Source organism: Parasteatoda tepidariorum, chromosome 10 (genome assembly GCF_982258835.1).
Source record: "Parasteatoda tepidariorum strain Cologne lab strain chromosome 10, Ptep-v5.0, whole genome shotgun sequence".
In the NCBI taxonomy this organism is placed as follows: Eukaryota; Metazoa; Arthropoda; class Arachnida; order Araneae; family Theridiidae; genus Parasteatoda; species Parasteatoda tepidariorum.
The window spans coordinates 53,295,302-53,313,338 of NC_141764.1; the positions used below are offsets into that span (position 1 = coordinate 53,295,302).

An 18,037-nucleotide genomic window follows, 5' to 3' on the forward strand; every position below is an offset into this window, starting at 1 on the left:
AAATGTGATTAGAGATAAAAGTAAACTTATACATAATTATTCATTTAAATTATGCAGCATGTAATTAATTTAGAATAAGATGTTTTGAAAATTTCAATGATTTAAATTTATAAAGATATTAACTTTTTGAATGATTTTACTCAAGAAATTTTCAGGATTTTTGAGTTGAACCCACAATCACCCCTGATAATTTGAACCTATATATTTCCCATCTCTATAAGGAACAAAGAAAGACAGTAGTACAAGAAAAAGTTAGTATCGTTCGTATTATTATCGTCGCTACACTGAAAAAAATGTGTGGTCAAAGCTACCAGGATATGACTACATTTACCGCTTTTCTGACTCTAAGGGAACACCAAAAAACTTGGTAATTTTTACCGAAGCTAAAAAAAAAATAATTAATATGTTTTTATATGTGCAATAAAATTTTTATTGCTTAAATACCACTTATTCGGTTAAATTTAATTTTCAAATTTGTATTTACTAAAGGGAGGTAATCAGAATTATATATTTGAAATCTAGAAGTTCTGGTAAACGGTTACCACATAAACGGTAAAAAGTACTGAATGAATGGTTTAAATACCGCACATTTTGGATTTATTCACTTGAATAATTGTTGTTTTCTCCAAAATATTTCCAAATTATGCATTTTACCAGAATTTTTTCTCTGTGTACCATTTTGTATAAAAATAAATAATATGAAAAAGAGCCAAACACGCTGTAAGACTTGAAATTGTTTTCTGAAGCCTCTCCAATCAAAATACTATTTTGCTTCACTTTTTTGTTTTGGAACCAGATGATATGTAAACAAAACACAACTCCTTTTTCATTGAAAAACCTTTTTTTTCCAGTTATCTCCTATTGAAAAAAAATTTCATTGAAACTGTTTTGTGAAACCTCTCAAATGAAAATACTATTTCGTTTAACTTTTTTGTTATGGAGCCGGATTGATATGTAAACAAAACACAACTTCTTTTTCATTGAAAAACCTTATTTTCCAGCTATCTCCTATTGAAAAAAAAATTCCAACATCTCAAGAAGTAAAGAAAAAAAAGAAAGAAAAAAAATTTATATAAATTATGTAAGCAACGAAAAAAGAACGAAAAAAAAGAGTGACTGTAGGGAGGGAAGGGGAAGAAAAAATACGAGAACTTGAAGAACAAGTTCCTCTCCATCAATGTTATTAAGATTCCAGGTAGAATCCCCCATCCCCTCACCTGTTGCATGTTCGCCCGGAGGTAGTTGGTCTACCAACAGAAGAGTCCGTGTCGCCGACTTCTTCAGATTGGCACGAGTGTTGAACGATACTTTTAAAAAACTCGTGCCAAGGATTCTACTGTCGTTCCAATAATCCTTACATTCCTGTGGATTATTTTGACAACTTATTTGTGAATGTTTTCCGGATTTAGAGATGATGTTATTAAAAGAAAGTTGAAGTTATAAAAAAACGTTGATTTCGAAGAAGAAAATCTATTGTGTTATTGGTAGATTTGAATGTTGAAACTCAAAATGGAGTTAAATTGTTCGATTGTTTTCGTGCGTTTAGTGCTTGTTTCATTTATTTTGTGTTTTGGATTTCATTTTACTTATTCTCAGGTAAGTTTATTTTTTTATTTTATTCATTGGCAATGAAAAAATTTTAAGTTCTCCCAATTTATTGTTTTGCCATCTACCCCACCCCTTATTTTATAGAGAGCCCTATCAAACTGTATGCTTTATTGACCTATTACTATAGTATAATATTCCTCATAAGGGTATGTGGTTATTTTAATGGCATAATGCACGATAACAATGAGTACACAGTACATGCTGTATTTCAATATTCCTTATTTGTTCGCTTTGTTTATTTACTCATATAGCCTTAATAATATTGGTGATGCAACTTTAATATAGTTGAAACATCATTGCAGAGTATTCTACGTTCTAGAAAATTTTATCGTGATAATGGGTTATTACACAATAACAGACGATTAAGAGGTTTTTGCACTTGTAATAATATATTTTAGCTAAAAAATGCATTACTGATCTTTTTTGAACAAATATTACTTAATAATAATAATAATTTAAACAATAATACTTAATAATAATAATAATTTAAACAAAAATACTTAATAATAAAAATAATTTAAACACTAATACTTAATAATAATAATAATTTCAACAGTAATGCTTAATAATAATATTTAATAAAAAATTACTACGAATTTTATTTAAATAAATAATGTTATGTAAAAAGTTTTTGGATTCTAGTGAGAAAAAATTTGCATGTAATAAATTATTGAAAAACGTTAACCGTAACACATTTTTCTTTTTTAATATTTTGTTGATTTTTAATAATTGTGCTATCGATTTTTTAAATATAAATAGGAAATTATGCATAATTAATTGCACAAAAATCTTTATTAAAACAACTTACTCTATTCAAAACAAAAAATATTTGCAATAAATGCATGTTACAATTTTAGAACACTGAATACAATGTTGCAATCGTCATAATTTACGTATAACCCTTTATGATCCATATATTATAATAAGTACCTACTAATAAATAGCTATTATATAGTATGTATTATTATAATAAATACATACTATATAATGAATACCTACTAATGAGAAAAACTACAAAAATTGAAAATATTTTAAAATAAATTCTATTTTACTTTTTTGAAAAACGCCACTTAACGAATAACTTAACGAAAGATAATTTTTTTATGAAAAAAAGCAGGGGATAAGATTGAAAATGTGATGTGAACTTAATTTTAAAATAATGCTATTATGTACAATGTACACTGAACAAAAAAAAAATTATATTATTAAAACTTTCTATGCTTAATAGATGTATGATTTATAACTATATCTTTTAGTAAAATAATCTAAAATAAAAGGAAAGTATTTATTTTAAATTATACTTAAATAAAATTGCACATAATAATGATATTAAAGCTTTAAAAGACCAAATGATTTTACACCATTCACAAACAGATTTTAAAGTGAAATTACATACCTAATTGGGGAAATCAAATTTATTTATTTATTTGATTATTTTTATTTATTTATTTCCTATTCACACATTTTTCATTTCGTTAAAGACAGCTGAATGAAATTCGGAATCTATATTTAATCCTTAATTTGTTTTTTATTTAACTTAAGCGAGAAAGATTTTCTGATTCTTAAATACTAATTTTTTAAAAAGATGAATTATGAAAGGTTATAATTACGGAATAATTCAAATTTTAAAATTGTAGATATAGCTACTGGAAAGAAACTAAATTATAAAATGTTTGGTTGTTTTAAAAAATAATGTTTTTTTCGAAAAAAAAAAACTTCAAGGAATAGAGAGTACATTTAAGATTTTAAGAACAAGAAAAAGATAATTTTAATTTTTGGAATTCTTCAATTCCTTTAAATTCTTTTAAAAATTCTTTGAACAATTTAATGTCTATATATATTTTTCAAGACGCATAAAAATTTCTTTATCAATTACTTTCGATTTTTGCTCTTGAATTTGTTTTTAATAATTTTTGGTTTCACTTAAAAATTTTAGAATCTTTTAGTTAATTTGCATATTTTAGTTAAAGTTATTTGCATATTTTAGTTAGAAGTTAAATTTGCATATTTTTCTTTTCAAATAAATATTAAAAATACATTTAAAAATTTAAAATTCCTTTTCAGAATGCAAGCTAAAATGAAAAATAATTAAAAAATTTCAACTATTAAAACATAATATTTTCCTCTTCTAAAGTTTTATTTTATTTTAAAAGTAAAATTTAGAAGATTAATTTAGAAGATTAATTAGCATATTTGAGTACTTATTAAGCAGTACAATAGCACAAGGGGTACATTAAGCGGCACGTTTGCAGACATCTTTAAAAATTTTAAGATATGTTACGAAGATGAGTACCGGTTCTTCTTGAGTGCTAAACAAGAAATATATAAAAGAAAAGAAAAAAAAATCACGTGATTTTTGACGAAACGCGAACTCACCAATGTATAACAAAACTATCTCCTCATTTGTATATCATCCCAAAGTATTCTGAAAGCTCACCGCATTTTTTTATTTAATTTTAAAGCCATTTATAAAGTTTGACAGGTTGGTACAAGGCTTAATGCATTCTCTAATTAAGCAGATTTTCCTAGCTTGAATCCTGGTGAGACCTCGTGTTCACCTTTTTATTTATTATGTATTTTCTAATAAGTTGTTTTCAGGGTTATTTAAATTGTTTTTGGCGAAGTTTATGATATTAAAAATAAAATAAAAAATAGTAATTTTTTTCCATTAGACGAAATTTTTATTATGAACATTTTACAGTAATAGGTTTTATCAACAACGAAGAAAATTTTCATTTTTTTCTTTAGCTCCAAATGAGGAAAAAAATATATACTCTGTGCTATGCGTGAATAACTCTATAAAGCATGAATAAAGCACAAATAATAATATTTTTGCTTTATTCTTATTACTTTAGGTGTTTGACAGTTTACAAACCACACCATGAAATATAAATAAATTATAGCAGGAATTCCACTTTAGCTTATTTGGAATGCTTCAAATTGATAAAAGATAAGCCCAACTTAGGAATCACCATTTCCTTTTAATGATGGTTGAATATTCCTCCATCAGCAATCATGCAATTCACTGCTTGTTGGAGCAATGAACACCAACCAGTGGTACCAAACTTGAGTTTCCTGTTCACCGCTATTCAATGTCTGTTAATTTTTTTTATTCGAATAGTTAGTTACTTTTTCGCCCTTGATCTCCTTGGGGCATTCTTTAGTTTCCGCGTCCACCAAATGAAGTTATTTTTAATTGTTTCGATATTAGATCAATTATTTTTCTTAGTTTAGATGTCTCCTGATTAAATTAAAATGGCGATGATAATAAACGATGCGTCATTTAATGTTCTTATTAAACTAAAAATAGCGCACTGAAAACTGTGTTTACTGTAAAGGACAGTAAAAGAATTAACTTTTAATTCTGCTCCTAATTTTATAAGAGCACTTCTCGAGGTGGGAGAACAATAATGTTAACTACAGCTAATATAGAATTATATTGATACTTTTGTTCTATCTATTACACATTCACTATTGATACAAAATAGTTTTCTATTTAAAAATGGGCACTCAATATTTTTTTTAATAAATTTTCGATACCTCAGATTATCTTAGACAATTAATTTACGAGAATTAATATCGGAATTGTCATCGTGACGCAAGTAGTACACTTAAAAGAGGGTTTCTGAAAATTGAGCAAAAATGTTTCAAAATAGAGCCGAAATAAACAATATTCAAATTTGAAAACCCCATGTATTCAATTGAAATTAGTTTGTAACAACGAGTAATTATTTATTTTGTGAAATAATGTTTTTTTTTGGAATTACTTCCAATAAAACATTCCAATTAAAATTCATATTTATTATAAAAATCTTTTTTTTTTGTTAGAAAATTTTTAAAAAATATATAATTCTGTACAGCTAGTTAAAAAATGAATGCAAGAATATCTTTAAAAAAAGCAGTTAATTATTTGAATAAAAACGATTCTTAGCTTGGAAGACTTTAAAGTCTTTAAAATCATTTAGAAAAAGCTTTTTTATCCAATAATGTTTTGCTTGAAAGCATTCAATTGCTATCAATTCTAAATTTCATACTTAATATAAAAGCATGTTTCCAGCTTCATAAATTTAGTAACATTTTCTTTAACTTTTATTCTAGCAAAATTATAATAATTATAACTATTATTACTGAAAGAGGTATTTGGATGTTTTATATTGCATGACTCTCAATCTCAATATATATATAAACTATTTCAGTTTTTTTTATCAATGAATAAACGCAATAGGGCAATTTTTTTATTATAACCCTCCTGATCTATATGAAACATTTAATAATTTGTTAATTAAAAAATAATAGTAATTTCATTTCACAAAATTTAGAATTAACAATGTTTGCTTGGACTATTTGAAAAATTTTTCAGTCCAATACATTAAAGATTGTTTAGACACTGCATATGTCAATAATAAAAGCACTGATCAAAATACATTTCAGTTTCATTCAAGCTTGAAATGTTATAATTTACATTCCATTGATTTACATTTCAATGAAAACAATTATATTTGAAAGCTTTTGATTAATGTTAAAATAAGTATGTAAAGTGAAGCAATAAAATAAAAAAATTTTTTAACAACATTGGCATTTTTTATGAGGAAAAGCCTTTAGAAAAAACTATCCAAAAAACACATTTGCAAAAAAAAAAAAAAAAAAAAAAAAAATGTTATCTAAGACCATTTAACCCAAACAGTTATGGGAATTTTCCTGGAAAGAAATTACACGTTTCCTCTTAACTTGAATATAATATAAATATGTATCTTTTTAACTTCCGACTTACACTTTTTACACAGAGTTAATACACACAATTCAAAATCTGCTATCATTTCTTCCCACTTAAATCAAGATTAAGATCTGTTTACCTTGTATTTAAATATGCTGTCTGGCTTCTTCCTCAAATTCGTTCGATTGAAATTAATGATAATAGATTTTCCGATTATATCAAAAGTAAATTTTTTTTTCTGTCTTTATTACATACTGTCTTTGTCAATTTTTTTTTCTTTGCAATAAAGTTAAAGTTGTTTGACACTAGTTTGAAATATTTAATGGGGAAAAAATACATAATCCCATAATCGAAAATCGTTTGCGCTTTTAATATAAAGTTCTTATTGTTAAAACATAAAGAAAAAAACTTTTTCAATGAATGCAATGAGACGCTAAAGAGAAAACCATGTATAGTTATTATGATTATTTTCCACACTTTAGAGCAGATATTATCACCGAGATCGAAATTCTCTTAACAATGTAGTTTTCTAAGCTTTTTTATATTTTTAGTTTTGGCAAAGGTAAAAAAATCGTTTGACACTGCTTGGAAATATTTAACAAGAAAGAAAATGCATAATTGAAAATCGTTTGAAACTTCAAATGAAGCTCTTCCCATTGTTAGAACATCAAAGAAATACTTTTTACAATGCCATGGGTCATTTTGGAAGAAAAAGGAAACCATCTTCAGCTATTATATTTACTTTTCGCACTTTTGACCAGATGTTATCACTAAAAGAGAAATTTTCTTATCCATTCTTAACAATATCATTTTGAGAAAGTGCGTAATCTTTGATGGAGGAGATATTGTTGTTTCTTTAAAAGAGAATAACTATTAAATCTCTATTATAAAACAATACCAAGAACTTTTTTCAAATATTGTTTAATGGCCCGGAGGGAAAAGTTTCGGGTATCCAGAAAATGAAACTTGAGGAAATATGTTAGTAAACACCTTAATACAATGCGTGTTAATTTTCATTTAAAACTAGTAAGAAGCTAATGAAAAATGAAACACGAGTATATGAAACTGAGATAACTAAGAACTGAGGAGATAGACATAGAAACTGAGATAAATGTGATTCGGTAACATGATTAAAGATTTTTTTTCTAATGAATGTTATTTTCAAACATATCCTAAATGACTGAACAATTTAAATTAGTTTTTAAAATTCTAAATAAACTTTTATTTGAATAAAATAAATCTAAAAACATATTTTTCCATTCGTTTGGTACATTAATTACTATTTAAAATTATTACTAATTAAAAATTTTCTGCAAGCAATGGAATCATTATTTCTCTCATATTTATCATATTATTTCATAGAATTTCAACTAACTGTTTAGTTTCATTTCTTATAGTGCTCCTCTTAACTCTTAAATTGCTCATTGTTTCCAAAATTTCCTTTGTTTTTATTCAATACATGATTAATTCGGATTAACTGTCGCATATTAACCTTAATTAAAAAAAATTAAGCCTTTATTTAAGAAAGATTTTGTTCGTGATTATTTTGTTATGTCTTGAGATTATTATATGCTGATCAAACCATGATTTTCCTTTTTAAGCCTCAATTGTACTTAATATATATTTTTGAATTTACATTCATAATTATAATTTATTCTCATAATTTTTGCTGAACTTGCGTGTTTAAAAAAACGATTTTGACATTTCATAACACGATTAATACATTGAGCATACTTCTCTTGTGATTCCATTAAAATCAAGTTATAAAATTAAAACTTATTGAGATCGAAGGGTTTTGACATTTTATGCAATAAATTGTTTTTAGTTAATTGGCCTTTCCACTGAAAAACTCTAAAATCCCTGGCTGTGTTGTAAAAAAAGGAGATTGGGACCGTTGTTTGAAAACAATTCAAGAGATATAATAAATTAACAAGTCTAAAATTTTAATACTAATATTTATTTATTTTTTTGTAAATCACTTTACAAACCACATAGCTTTTGCGCCAATTTTTTAATTGGTGTCATCACAAACAATTTCAATCCCATAAAACTGATCCTTCTATTAAATATTAATAGAAAATCTTATAATTGATTTTTAAGTTATTGTTAACTATCCGACTGTGTTAACAATGACAGATAAAACCGCTTTCAACTAAATCTAAAGACAATCCATTTCGAAATGTTCTAAGTTTATTCTAAATTTCTATTTGAGAAAGAAAAACTCTAAATACATAAATAGTAAAATTAAAATCTCATTTTGAGTGACCTGCCAAAAGAAAATATTATATTCAATTGCGTCAGCGACGGAAAAGACAATGGAAACTTCAAGTTCGAATGACGATGGTTTAAATTACCATGAAATGATTTGCTGAATTTGTGCCCGCATTGCTAACCCGGAAGATATGAAGACAAAAAAAGAAGTTAGGAAATCAGCAAATAAGATTCTTTTTTTTCCGACTCGAGATTTTTATGACTATGACTATCTTATAGGTCAAACAAATACTTGACCTGTATAACTAGGAAGCTTAGTCAACCGATTTAATTCTCAGAAAAGAATATTCTATTACGATGACGTAAATATTCTATCTTAATATAATACTCGTTTTCATAAACATAACCCACGTTCAGGACTTCAAATTATTGCCACTAAATTAGACAAATATCAAAAGTATTAGCCAAATTTCAAGATTCTCAAAGGCAAATATTTATTTTTTTATGATTAATTTAATAAGCAAATAAGTTAATTTTCTCTTTAATAGATTATATTTACTTTCATAATAAATTTTATTTAGAATTAGATTTAGTAAACGTATGCAATTGAAATAAGGAATATAAAAAATTCCGAAGCAATATTAGGATTTATCGTTTCTTACGAAGAGAAAAAAATTCTGATGAAATTACCGTATTTTATTGTTATAATATTTCTGGTAAAAAAAAAGAAAGAAAAAAAGAAGAAAACATGATTGTGGTTAATAAAATCAAAGTATGCGGTATTTAAACCATTCATTTGATAATTTTTCTGTTCGTAAAGTAACGGTTTACCAAAAATTCTGATTTTCAAAATTATAGTTCGTATTACCACTTTAGTAAAAAACACAAAACTGGGGAGTAAATTTAACCGAATAAAACATTTTTATGCCTGCTCTAAGGTATCGTGAGGAAATTACTAAACTTCACCACATTTACCAAATTTTTATCACATATTTTAAAACTAAACTGTGTCGTTAGTTTTACTAAAATTGTTAACAAAGTGGTTCGGTAAAAGCTTTCGGTGCTCCCATCGAGCCAGAAACACTGTTAATTTTACCGTATTCTGGTAGTTTTTTTCAAAGTGTATAGTTACTGAATAATTGCTTACACGAAAAATATTTTTAAAAAGTTTTTATAGTACCCAAAAGTGAAATAAAAATTTCAAAAACAAGTTTATGGATAAATTTACAATCGCGCAATCGAGCAAAATGATTTGGTCAATACTGTATACCAATCGAATCGAAAATCAATGTGTGGAACCCAATCTGTATTTATACAATAAAACATTTTGGGGTGTTTCAGTTGAATATTTGCTGGTTTTTAATTTTTAAAAATGCTTATTTTTCATTTTTAATAAAACAAAAATAATCACTTAGCCATAAGGGAGCGAAGCGACCTTGGAACGGAGCTCCCTTATACCTGTATTAAATAAAACAGTTATTCAACGAAATTAATTACTTCTAATAAAAAATTACTATATTCTACTTATCACAATAGAACGAAATTAATATTTTATAAGTTTATTTTATACTTCTATGTAGGATTCATGTCTGAAATTTTTTAATTGTATTAGTTATTATTGCTTAATTTTCAGAATTTCGTGTTATTTAAATTAGAAGAAAATTTACAAACACCGAATATAATAATAAAGAAAGGTCATAAGCACTTCAGAAGCACAAACTAAATAAATACTGTTACTAACACAACCAACAAGCTTCGTCTTTGCTTTAAATAGCAAAAGCCACACTGTAAAAAATTCCGAATTAAATTACAGTAAAAAGTACTGACACCTAGAATGCAGTGTCCATAAAATCCATACCAATGTAAGATTTATTTTTCCCGTAAAAGTGAAACACTAATTTTCATGGTAATACTGATTTAATTATTGTGGTACAGTTATTTTACAATAAGTATTGCTGTAAAAACTACGGTAAATCAGATTTTTTCCCCCTAAAACTTTACGGTGAAAATGGATCTTACGGAAAAACATGCTGGCATCCTCAGTGTTAGTACTTTTTACCGTAATTTGATCCAGGAATTTTTACAGAGCATACAACAGTTGTAAAACTTGGAACTTTTAAATTCTTAAAGAAAAATAGTTAAATGAAACAATTTATAAAACTAATATATTTCATTCATCAATTCCAACCGTTCCCGAGTTAACCATTTATACATCATTTATATCCTAATAATCATATTGATTGAGGCTTTATAATGGAGTATTTTCTACTTATTTTATTTTCTCTATACCGCTAAGTATATAATCTTTGATTATAACTTGCATATAGTAACATTTTATTTATATTACTTTTATATTAACTAAATGGAAGGAAATTGTTAAAGAGGAAAGAACATTTAATAAACTAAATGTAATAATAATTATATAACCACAGAGTGCACAGTATTCTTCAGTAGGAGAAAGAAGATAAATAATTCTGTGAACACAAAAACCAATTTCCGGGTTTTGATTATGCATCGAAACGAGTAGAAATAGCTAAGCCAACGAAAAAAAAGATAGATTCAAAATATTTAAATTTGCAAAAAAAAAAAAAAGAAGTTTTAAATGATAGCATTTATTTCAACACGACTTTTGTGAAATTGTCTGAAAAATTAAATATTTTTACAAATGTATTTTATTTATCAAATTTATTTCTATTAAACTCCAAGTCATTGGGGAAGAAACACATTATTTAAAATTTCAGTGGAAGCTATAATATCTGCTAGTTTTATACTATTTTATTTATACTGCTTTTATATACAATTAAACGTAATATGTTTGGAGAAAATAATGCTTTTTTCTAATAATAGAGTAGAATTTCGAATTTACAGAATTAATTTGAATTAAAATTTTAAAAAATGCTAAATTCGTGTTTATTATTTTCAGTTCGGTTGAATGGTTAATAAACAAGAATAGATTAATTGAAACTTATAATATATAACCTAATAAAAAAATAAAACCCTTAATGTAAGAAAAACTTTTGGTTATTTTTATTTTCTCGATAAAATAGCTATTTTCTTCGCCTCATTGGCAGCCTATTTTACACTGCTATGTTTTTTTGCTTACTAACTTGTATAAAAATAAACATTTTAACTTTTTGAGATTATTATTTTGCTCTAAATTTCTTACCGAGAATTATTAAGAACTCGCTGGTCTTGCTTCAACAGTCCAGCTAGTTTATGCCCTATTTATTCACATTTGACCTTGTAACGTCATTGTAATTAGACAACGTTTATGATGTCTGCGCTTGATAAGGCTATTAGCCTCCACAGAACGATTTCAGGATAATACTTTCTGACACACAATGCAGCTTCTTTTATTATTATAAGTTTTCTATAATGATAGGCAAATAAAGATTTTAGATACACTATAGTTTTATATTTGACCGATTAATATTTTTGCTTATTGAAAAAATATTGAATTCTCTGCATGCACCGTAATTCTAAAAATAATAGCATAAAAATTGGTCGCCAGAATTCAGAAACCGTGAAAAAGAAACGTTTTTCGAAAAAGTGTGCTCTGCGAAAAATTACTGTAAAAAATACCGGCTTTCAGGATACCGGTACTTTTTTAATTAAAATCCATTTTACTGGAGCATGTTACGAAACAAAAAGTCTAATATACCGTAATTTTTGCAGTAATAATTACGGTAAAATCACTGAATCACTCTAACTAAATAGTATATAGTATTGTAAAAATTACATTATAATATTTTACGATAAAAATGGATTTTATGGTAAAAGTATTTCATGAATGATGCATCTAAAGTGCCGATACATTATACTGTAATTTGTTCCAGAATTTTTTTACAGTGCATAATACTTTTTACAATATGCGTACCAATTTTTTACATTTATGTATAAATATTTCCGAATTCCATTTTCGGTCCTAGATATGCAAAATCAGCTGAAAATAATATTTGATTATGAAAGTTTTTTTATGTTTTTTTTATTTAACTGATTTTCATGTTTCTTCATTTATTTGTTTTTGAGGAAGGGGAATTTTGACTACTTTCTCACTAGCTAGAATGCTCAAATTTAAATAATTGTGACGGATGACTAAAAATTTAAATTTATTTGCTTACTATTACGAGCAGAATTTAACATCAATTGAAGTTTCAATCCTTTTCCGATGTAAGCAAACTGTCGAACCCAAAACTCGAAATAAAGTAATAACGCCGAGCAGTTTTCAAAATCCTCTTTTTTTAAATGGATAAAAAAACGAGAAAATAATTCAATTTCTATCGCACCTAAAACGAAATACGTAAGGCGCTCACTTTTTAATCGAACATTTATCAGCACCGCATATTATTACATACATTTCTAATAACGGATAAAGTACCGGTACTTTGGTTGTCAGTACTTTATCCATAAAATCTATTTTTACCGAATAATAATATACCGTAATTTTTACTGTAATGTTTATTTAATTCTGAGTGATTCAATAATTTCACGGTAATTATTATAGTAAAAATTACGATATATCAGATTTTTTTTGCTCCGTAACATGTTCCGGTAAAAATGGAACTAACCAATAGCGAACAATTAATTTTACAATTACCATTATCAGCACTTTTTGCCGTAATTCTATCAGGAATTCTCAGTATCTTTAACTAAAAAATTGCTGCCTTCTTAATAAGGTTTTAAATTGAACCACTATATTCCTCCTTCAAGTTGAACTATAGACGTATAACCAGTAATACGATGAAATATTTAAATGAAGTATCTACAAGGCTAGCAACAAACGTTATAGTTCAAAAATTCTGATAAATTATCACACAGTATGTTAAGAAAATTTCTGGTAAAAAAAAAAATTAAAAATTTAAAAAAAAAAAACATTATAAAACCAAAATATACGGCATTTAAACCGTTCATTTGATAATTTTTCCGCTCATATGAAATCGGTTTATCGAAATTTCTAGTTTTCAAAATCATAGTTCTTATTGTCATACATTTTATGAAAAATACAACACAGAAAAATAAATTTACCCTAATTGATGGTTTTTATGCCATGCTTTAAAGTGTCAATAAAATTACAAAATAGCTATCATCACATACTATAAAACTATATTTTACTGCTAATTTTACCAAAATCATTACCAAATCGCATCGGTAAGAGTTACCGAATGTTTTGGTGTTCCCATAGAGAAAGAAACTCGGTAAATTTTATCATATTCTGGTAATTTTGACCATACTTTTTTCTCGGTACAAATTTTTTAATTTGTTTGTGAATACTTTTTATTTTATTTTATAGTTAAATTCCAGATTTTCACTTATATTTAGCACAAAAAAGTGAACGTATGTATGTCTATGGTGTAAATCTTTCGTCTAAAAAAAACTCATATATGCTCTATCATCTTTTTTCCACTATACCCAAGTTTTTTTCTGTATTTTCTTAAATGCTGCTTATTTAATATTCAGGTATAACAGTTAACATTAAGTAATGAGCATTGTTTGATTTCTTCTGAAAAGTCATTTTAAAAACGCCTTAAATTATTATCCCGTATGTTTCGAAAGAATATGTTGCTTTGAAGGGGAAAGAAATGAAATAGCACTTAATTATATCATTAGGAAAAAGTTTCGAAATGAAAGTGAACTTTACTCATTGTTCATTAGATTCAATTATCGTAAATGTTTAACAAAGGTAGATTAACCTACAAAACACTACAACTAATAGGGTTTTAAAAAAAACTTTTTCTGTTTCTTTTTCTTTTTATTTAATCTGTTAATATAAAATTATATTATACATGAAACATGATGTGATATAGAATTATATGCTTATATAGTAAGCACAGTAAAACTTTCTCGAGAGGTCTTGATAAATTTAAAAGGTAAAACTATGCACTTTAACTATATATAAAACTTATCTGTTTAAAAGTTTCATACATTATTCTGTTACTCATACAGGATGCTTTAATTACAGAAACGTTATAGAACTATTGTTTATAAAAAAAAATGCAACTTCAACATAATAAAAATGTGTATCTAAGATTTTTTTACGTTTTTTTAAGAAAACGGAAGAAAAAACAAATTAGTTATGTAGATATGAGGACACAAACCTTTAATTTGAATTTAAAAAAATTAGTTTTTATTTTTTTATTGATTCAGTTATTTAAACAATTTATATAAATTAAATTAAATTATGGCAAAATTGTGAAATGTTTCATTTCATTATTATTTTTTTACTATTGTTATTTGTTATGGTTAAATGAATCCACTGCAATAAACAGAGGCTAAGAGCTATAGATATAACAAAAAATAAATAATAAAATTAACAATAATTATATCCCATAAACACCATCTTTATAGTACAGGTATCTTCTAGGATTTTAGTTTCGAGAAAATCCTAGAAGATACCTGTACTAAAAATCCTCTCACTGGAGACATAAATAATATGACGAGTACCTTTGAATCCAGTCTAAGAAAGGCAGCTAGTCTGTCAATCCCGAGGGGAAAAAGAAAAGTCTCATGGGTGCCTTTCTGGAAAGATCACAACATTGATTTACTGATCGCAAAGAGAGACAAAGTAAATGCAGAGTTAAAGACAAGAAACACAGAAGAACTTCGACGTGAATTGACACGACTAAGCCACGAAGTGGAGCAAGAAATTTATAAATGCAAACAAGAGAAATGGGCTGAATTCTGTCATAAGCTAGACCCTAGGAAAGAGAGTCAACATTGGAAAATCATCAAAATTCTGGACAACACCAATGGAAATTTTCAAACAAACTCAAATATTATTTCAGATGGCAATAGGCCCCTTACCAACGATCTTGATACAGCTAATGCTCTAGCTGAACACTACTCAAGGGTTTCAAGACTTAACTACGAAACAGCAGATAAGAAAATACTCACTAGCAGCAAAAGAATTCTTCTAACTGCGAAAAATGACAACTCAATCTGGGACTTTTCTGGAGACTTCACGCTACATGAGCTAAATGCTTCACTGGCCAAAACGCCATCTAACAAGGCCCCGGGAAATGACCTCATTTTTGCATCGATGTTAAAGCATTTAGGAAGTACTGCTAAAGAGCAGCTACTCACCATCATCAACAAATCCTGGCGAACAGGTAAGATTCCAAAAGAATGGAAAATAACAATAATCATTCCCATCCTAAAACCGAATAAAAACGCTGATAGCCTCTCCAGCTATCGTCCTATCTCTCTAACCAGCATCCTGTGTAAACTGACTGAACGATTGATTCATTCAAGACTAATACACTGGCTCACCAACAACCAAAAAATCAACTTTTATCAGACAGCTTATAGAGCGCAACACTCAACCACAGACCAGCTCTTTTATCTTTGCCAGTCGATTATTGATTCTTTCCAACAAAAGCCATCAAGGAAAACAACTGCCATATTTCTAGACATGACCTCCGCGTTCGACCGTGTCTGGAGGCAGAGGCTCATTCAAATAGCACACAAAATTGGAATAAATGGAAATGCCCTGATTTGGATTGCGGAATTTTTAAGAGGCAGAGTAATTAGGGTTAAATTTAACGGTGTACTATCCAAAAGGAAACGACTCTGGGCTGGTGTACCACAGGGATCGGTATTGAGCCCCTTGCTTTTCCTTATTTACGTCAATGATTTACATCCTCACATCTCTGAAGAAGCAAAAGTAGCATGCTACGCAGATGATATCGCCATCTGGCACAGCAGCGAGAACATTCAGAAATCTGAAGCTGAGCTTAACAAATCAGTAAGAGGATTGGAAAAATGGTCAAGAGACCTTAAACTAGTCATTAATCCTAACAAGACTAAACTCAGCGTGTTCAGCACAGACAGAAAACACCGGCACACATTTTGTCCTAATATCACATTGTTTGACACCCCCATAGAAAGGATTTCTAACCCAAAGTACCTCGGTATAATACTTGACGAAGAGCTTCGTTTTCACCACCACATTCTAGAGTGCTCAAATAAAGCACTAAAAAAGCTCAACATCCTTAGGAGGCTTTGTGGCACAAAATGGGGTGCTGCACCAAAAACGCTGAAAACTACTTACACAACTCTTATAAGACCGATAATGGAATATGCCACACCTGTATGGTCACACTCCTCCTCTACTTCAAGAGAGAGACTTGATAAAGTACAAGCAAAAGCTGCAAAAATAATGTCTGGTGCTGTCTCATCAACAAACAACTTAAGAATTCAAGAGGAATGCGGTTTGGTCCCTCTGGAAGAAAGGAGACAAATGTTAACTGTTAAATTTACAAATAATGCCCATAGTCTTGACGAGGGGCACATTTCACATCGTACTATTATAAACTGGAATAAGAAATCTAGACTCAAAAGGTCATCTCCCCTTCTGTTTGACAGGGCCATCAGAGAAAAAATTCACCTTAAACCCGAAGACTGTCTTATCAGAAACGAAACTCCCGCTATTGGAGTTGTTCCAGAGAATACGACAATCTGTCTAGAACTCATCGAGCCCTGCTCGAAAAAAGACCATGCGAATAAACTCAAGGAAATTGGGATGAAAACTATCGACTCTCTATCTGGCCTCAATCATGTCAGGGCTTTTACTGATGGATCTTCTGACTCCACCTTCACCAACGGAGGTGCGGGAGTGGTACTGCTCCTTCCTGATGATCAAAGACGAGAATTCGCAACTGGTGCTGGAAAAATCGCATCTAATTTTACAGCAGAATTGATAGCCATTTCTACGGCTATCGAAACGTACATCAATCTTGAACCTTCGGAGCAGCTTAGTGGTATCACCATCTTCAGCGACTGCAGGTCTGCCTTACAGGCCCTCAGCAAAGGTACCTCAAGCCTTGTCCTGAATATCATAGAACAACTTGGACAACTTCAGCGCCTCCGGAAAAATTGCTTCTTGCAGTGGATTCCCGCCCATGTGAACCTAGAGTTTAATGAAATAGCTGATTCCTTGGCTAAAAATGCCAGAGATCTAAATCAAAACTCAATCCCAACCACGTTGGCAGATGCAAATGCTTATGCAAAGTCAAGACTATTCACCCCTTTAAAAATCAAAGCCCACGATCAAATAACTAATCTTGACATCGATAGGAAGACAGCCACTACTCTCATCAGACTAAGAACAAAACATCATAAAAACATGAAAATTTCTACAGATAAGACTAGAAAATATCAAAACTGTGGCAACTGTCTTAATGTGGAACTGACACCATATCATGTTTTTAACTGCCCTGCAGTCGCTGCAGGCCTTCACCTCTTAAACTACCCCACAGAAGAGGATTTGTATTCTTTTAATGCCATAGAAATAACAAAAACTATTCAAGCACACCATGAAATATGATTCTATAGAGGATACGACACCAACCAACCAACCATCTTTTTTTCAATTGAAAATTAATTTCTAAAATTATAAATTAATATGTATATTTTTTAACATCACAGAAGATCATTTATGGTAATTTTATTAGTTTTCCAATGATCTAAATCATTTAAAAATTCCTCATCAAAATGAAAATAAAATAA

At 28.3% G+C, this 18,037-nt stretch overlaps 2 protein-coding genes across 2 annotated transcripts in view; both read left to right on the forward strand.

Annotated features, from left to right (window-relative positions):
- The first annotated feature begins 1,215 nt into the window (after positions 1–1,215).
- The window catches only part of LOC107451935 (uncharacterized), a 143,439-nt gene continuing 126,617 nt past the window's right edge, over positions 1,216–18,037 (forward strand). Inside the window, exon 1 of the mRNA XM_087153547.1 lies at positions 1,216–1,596. Coding sequence (XP_087009673.1) covers positions 1,495–1,596 — 102 coding nt within the window. The 5' untranslated portion in view covers positions 1,216–1,494. The remainder of the gene's footprint in view (positions 1,597–18,037) is intronic.
- LOC147802778 (uncharacterized) lies at positions 14,886–17,952 on the forward strand. The gene has a single exon (XM_087153523.1). It carries the CDS (start codon positions 14,964–14,966, stop codon positions 17,853–17,855), a length of 2,892 nt encoding a protein of 963 aa, XP_087009649.1. The 5' UTR covers positions 14,886–14,963; the 3' UTR covers positions 17,856–17,952.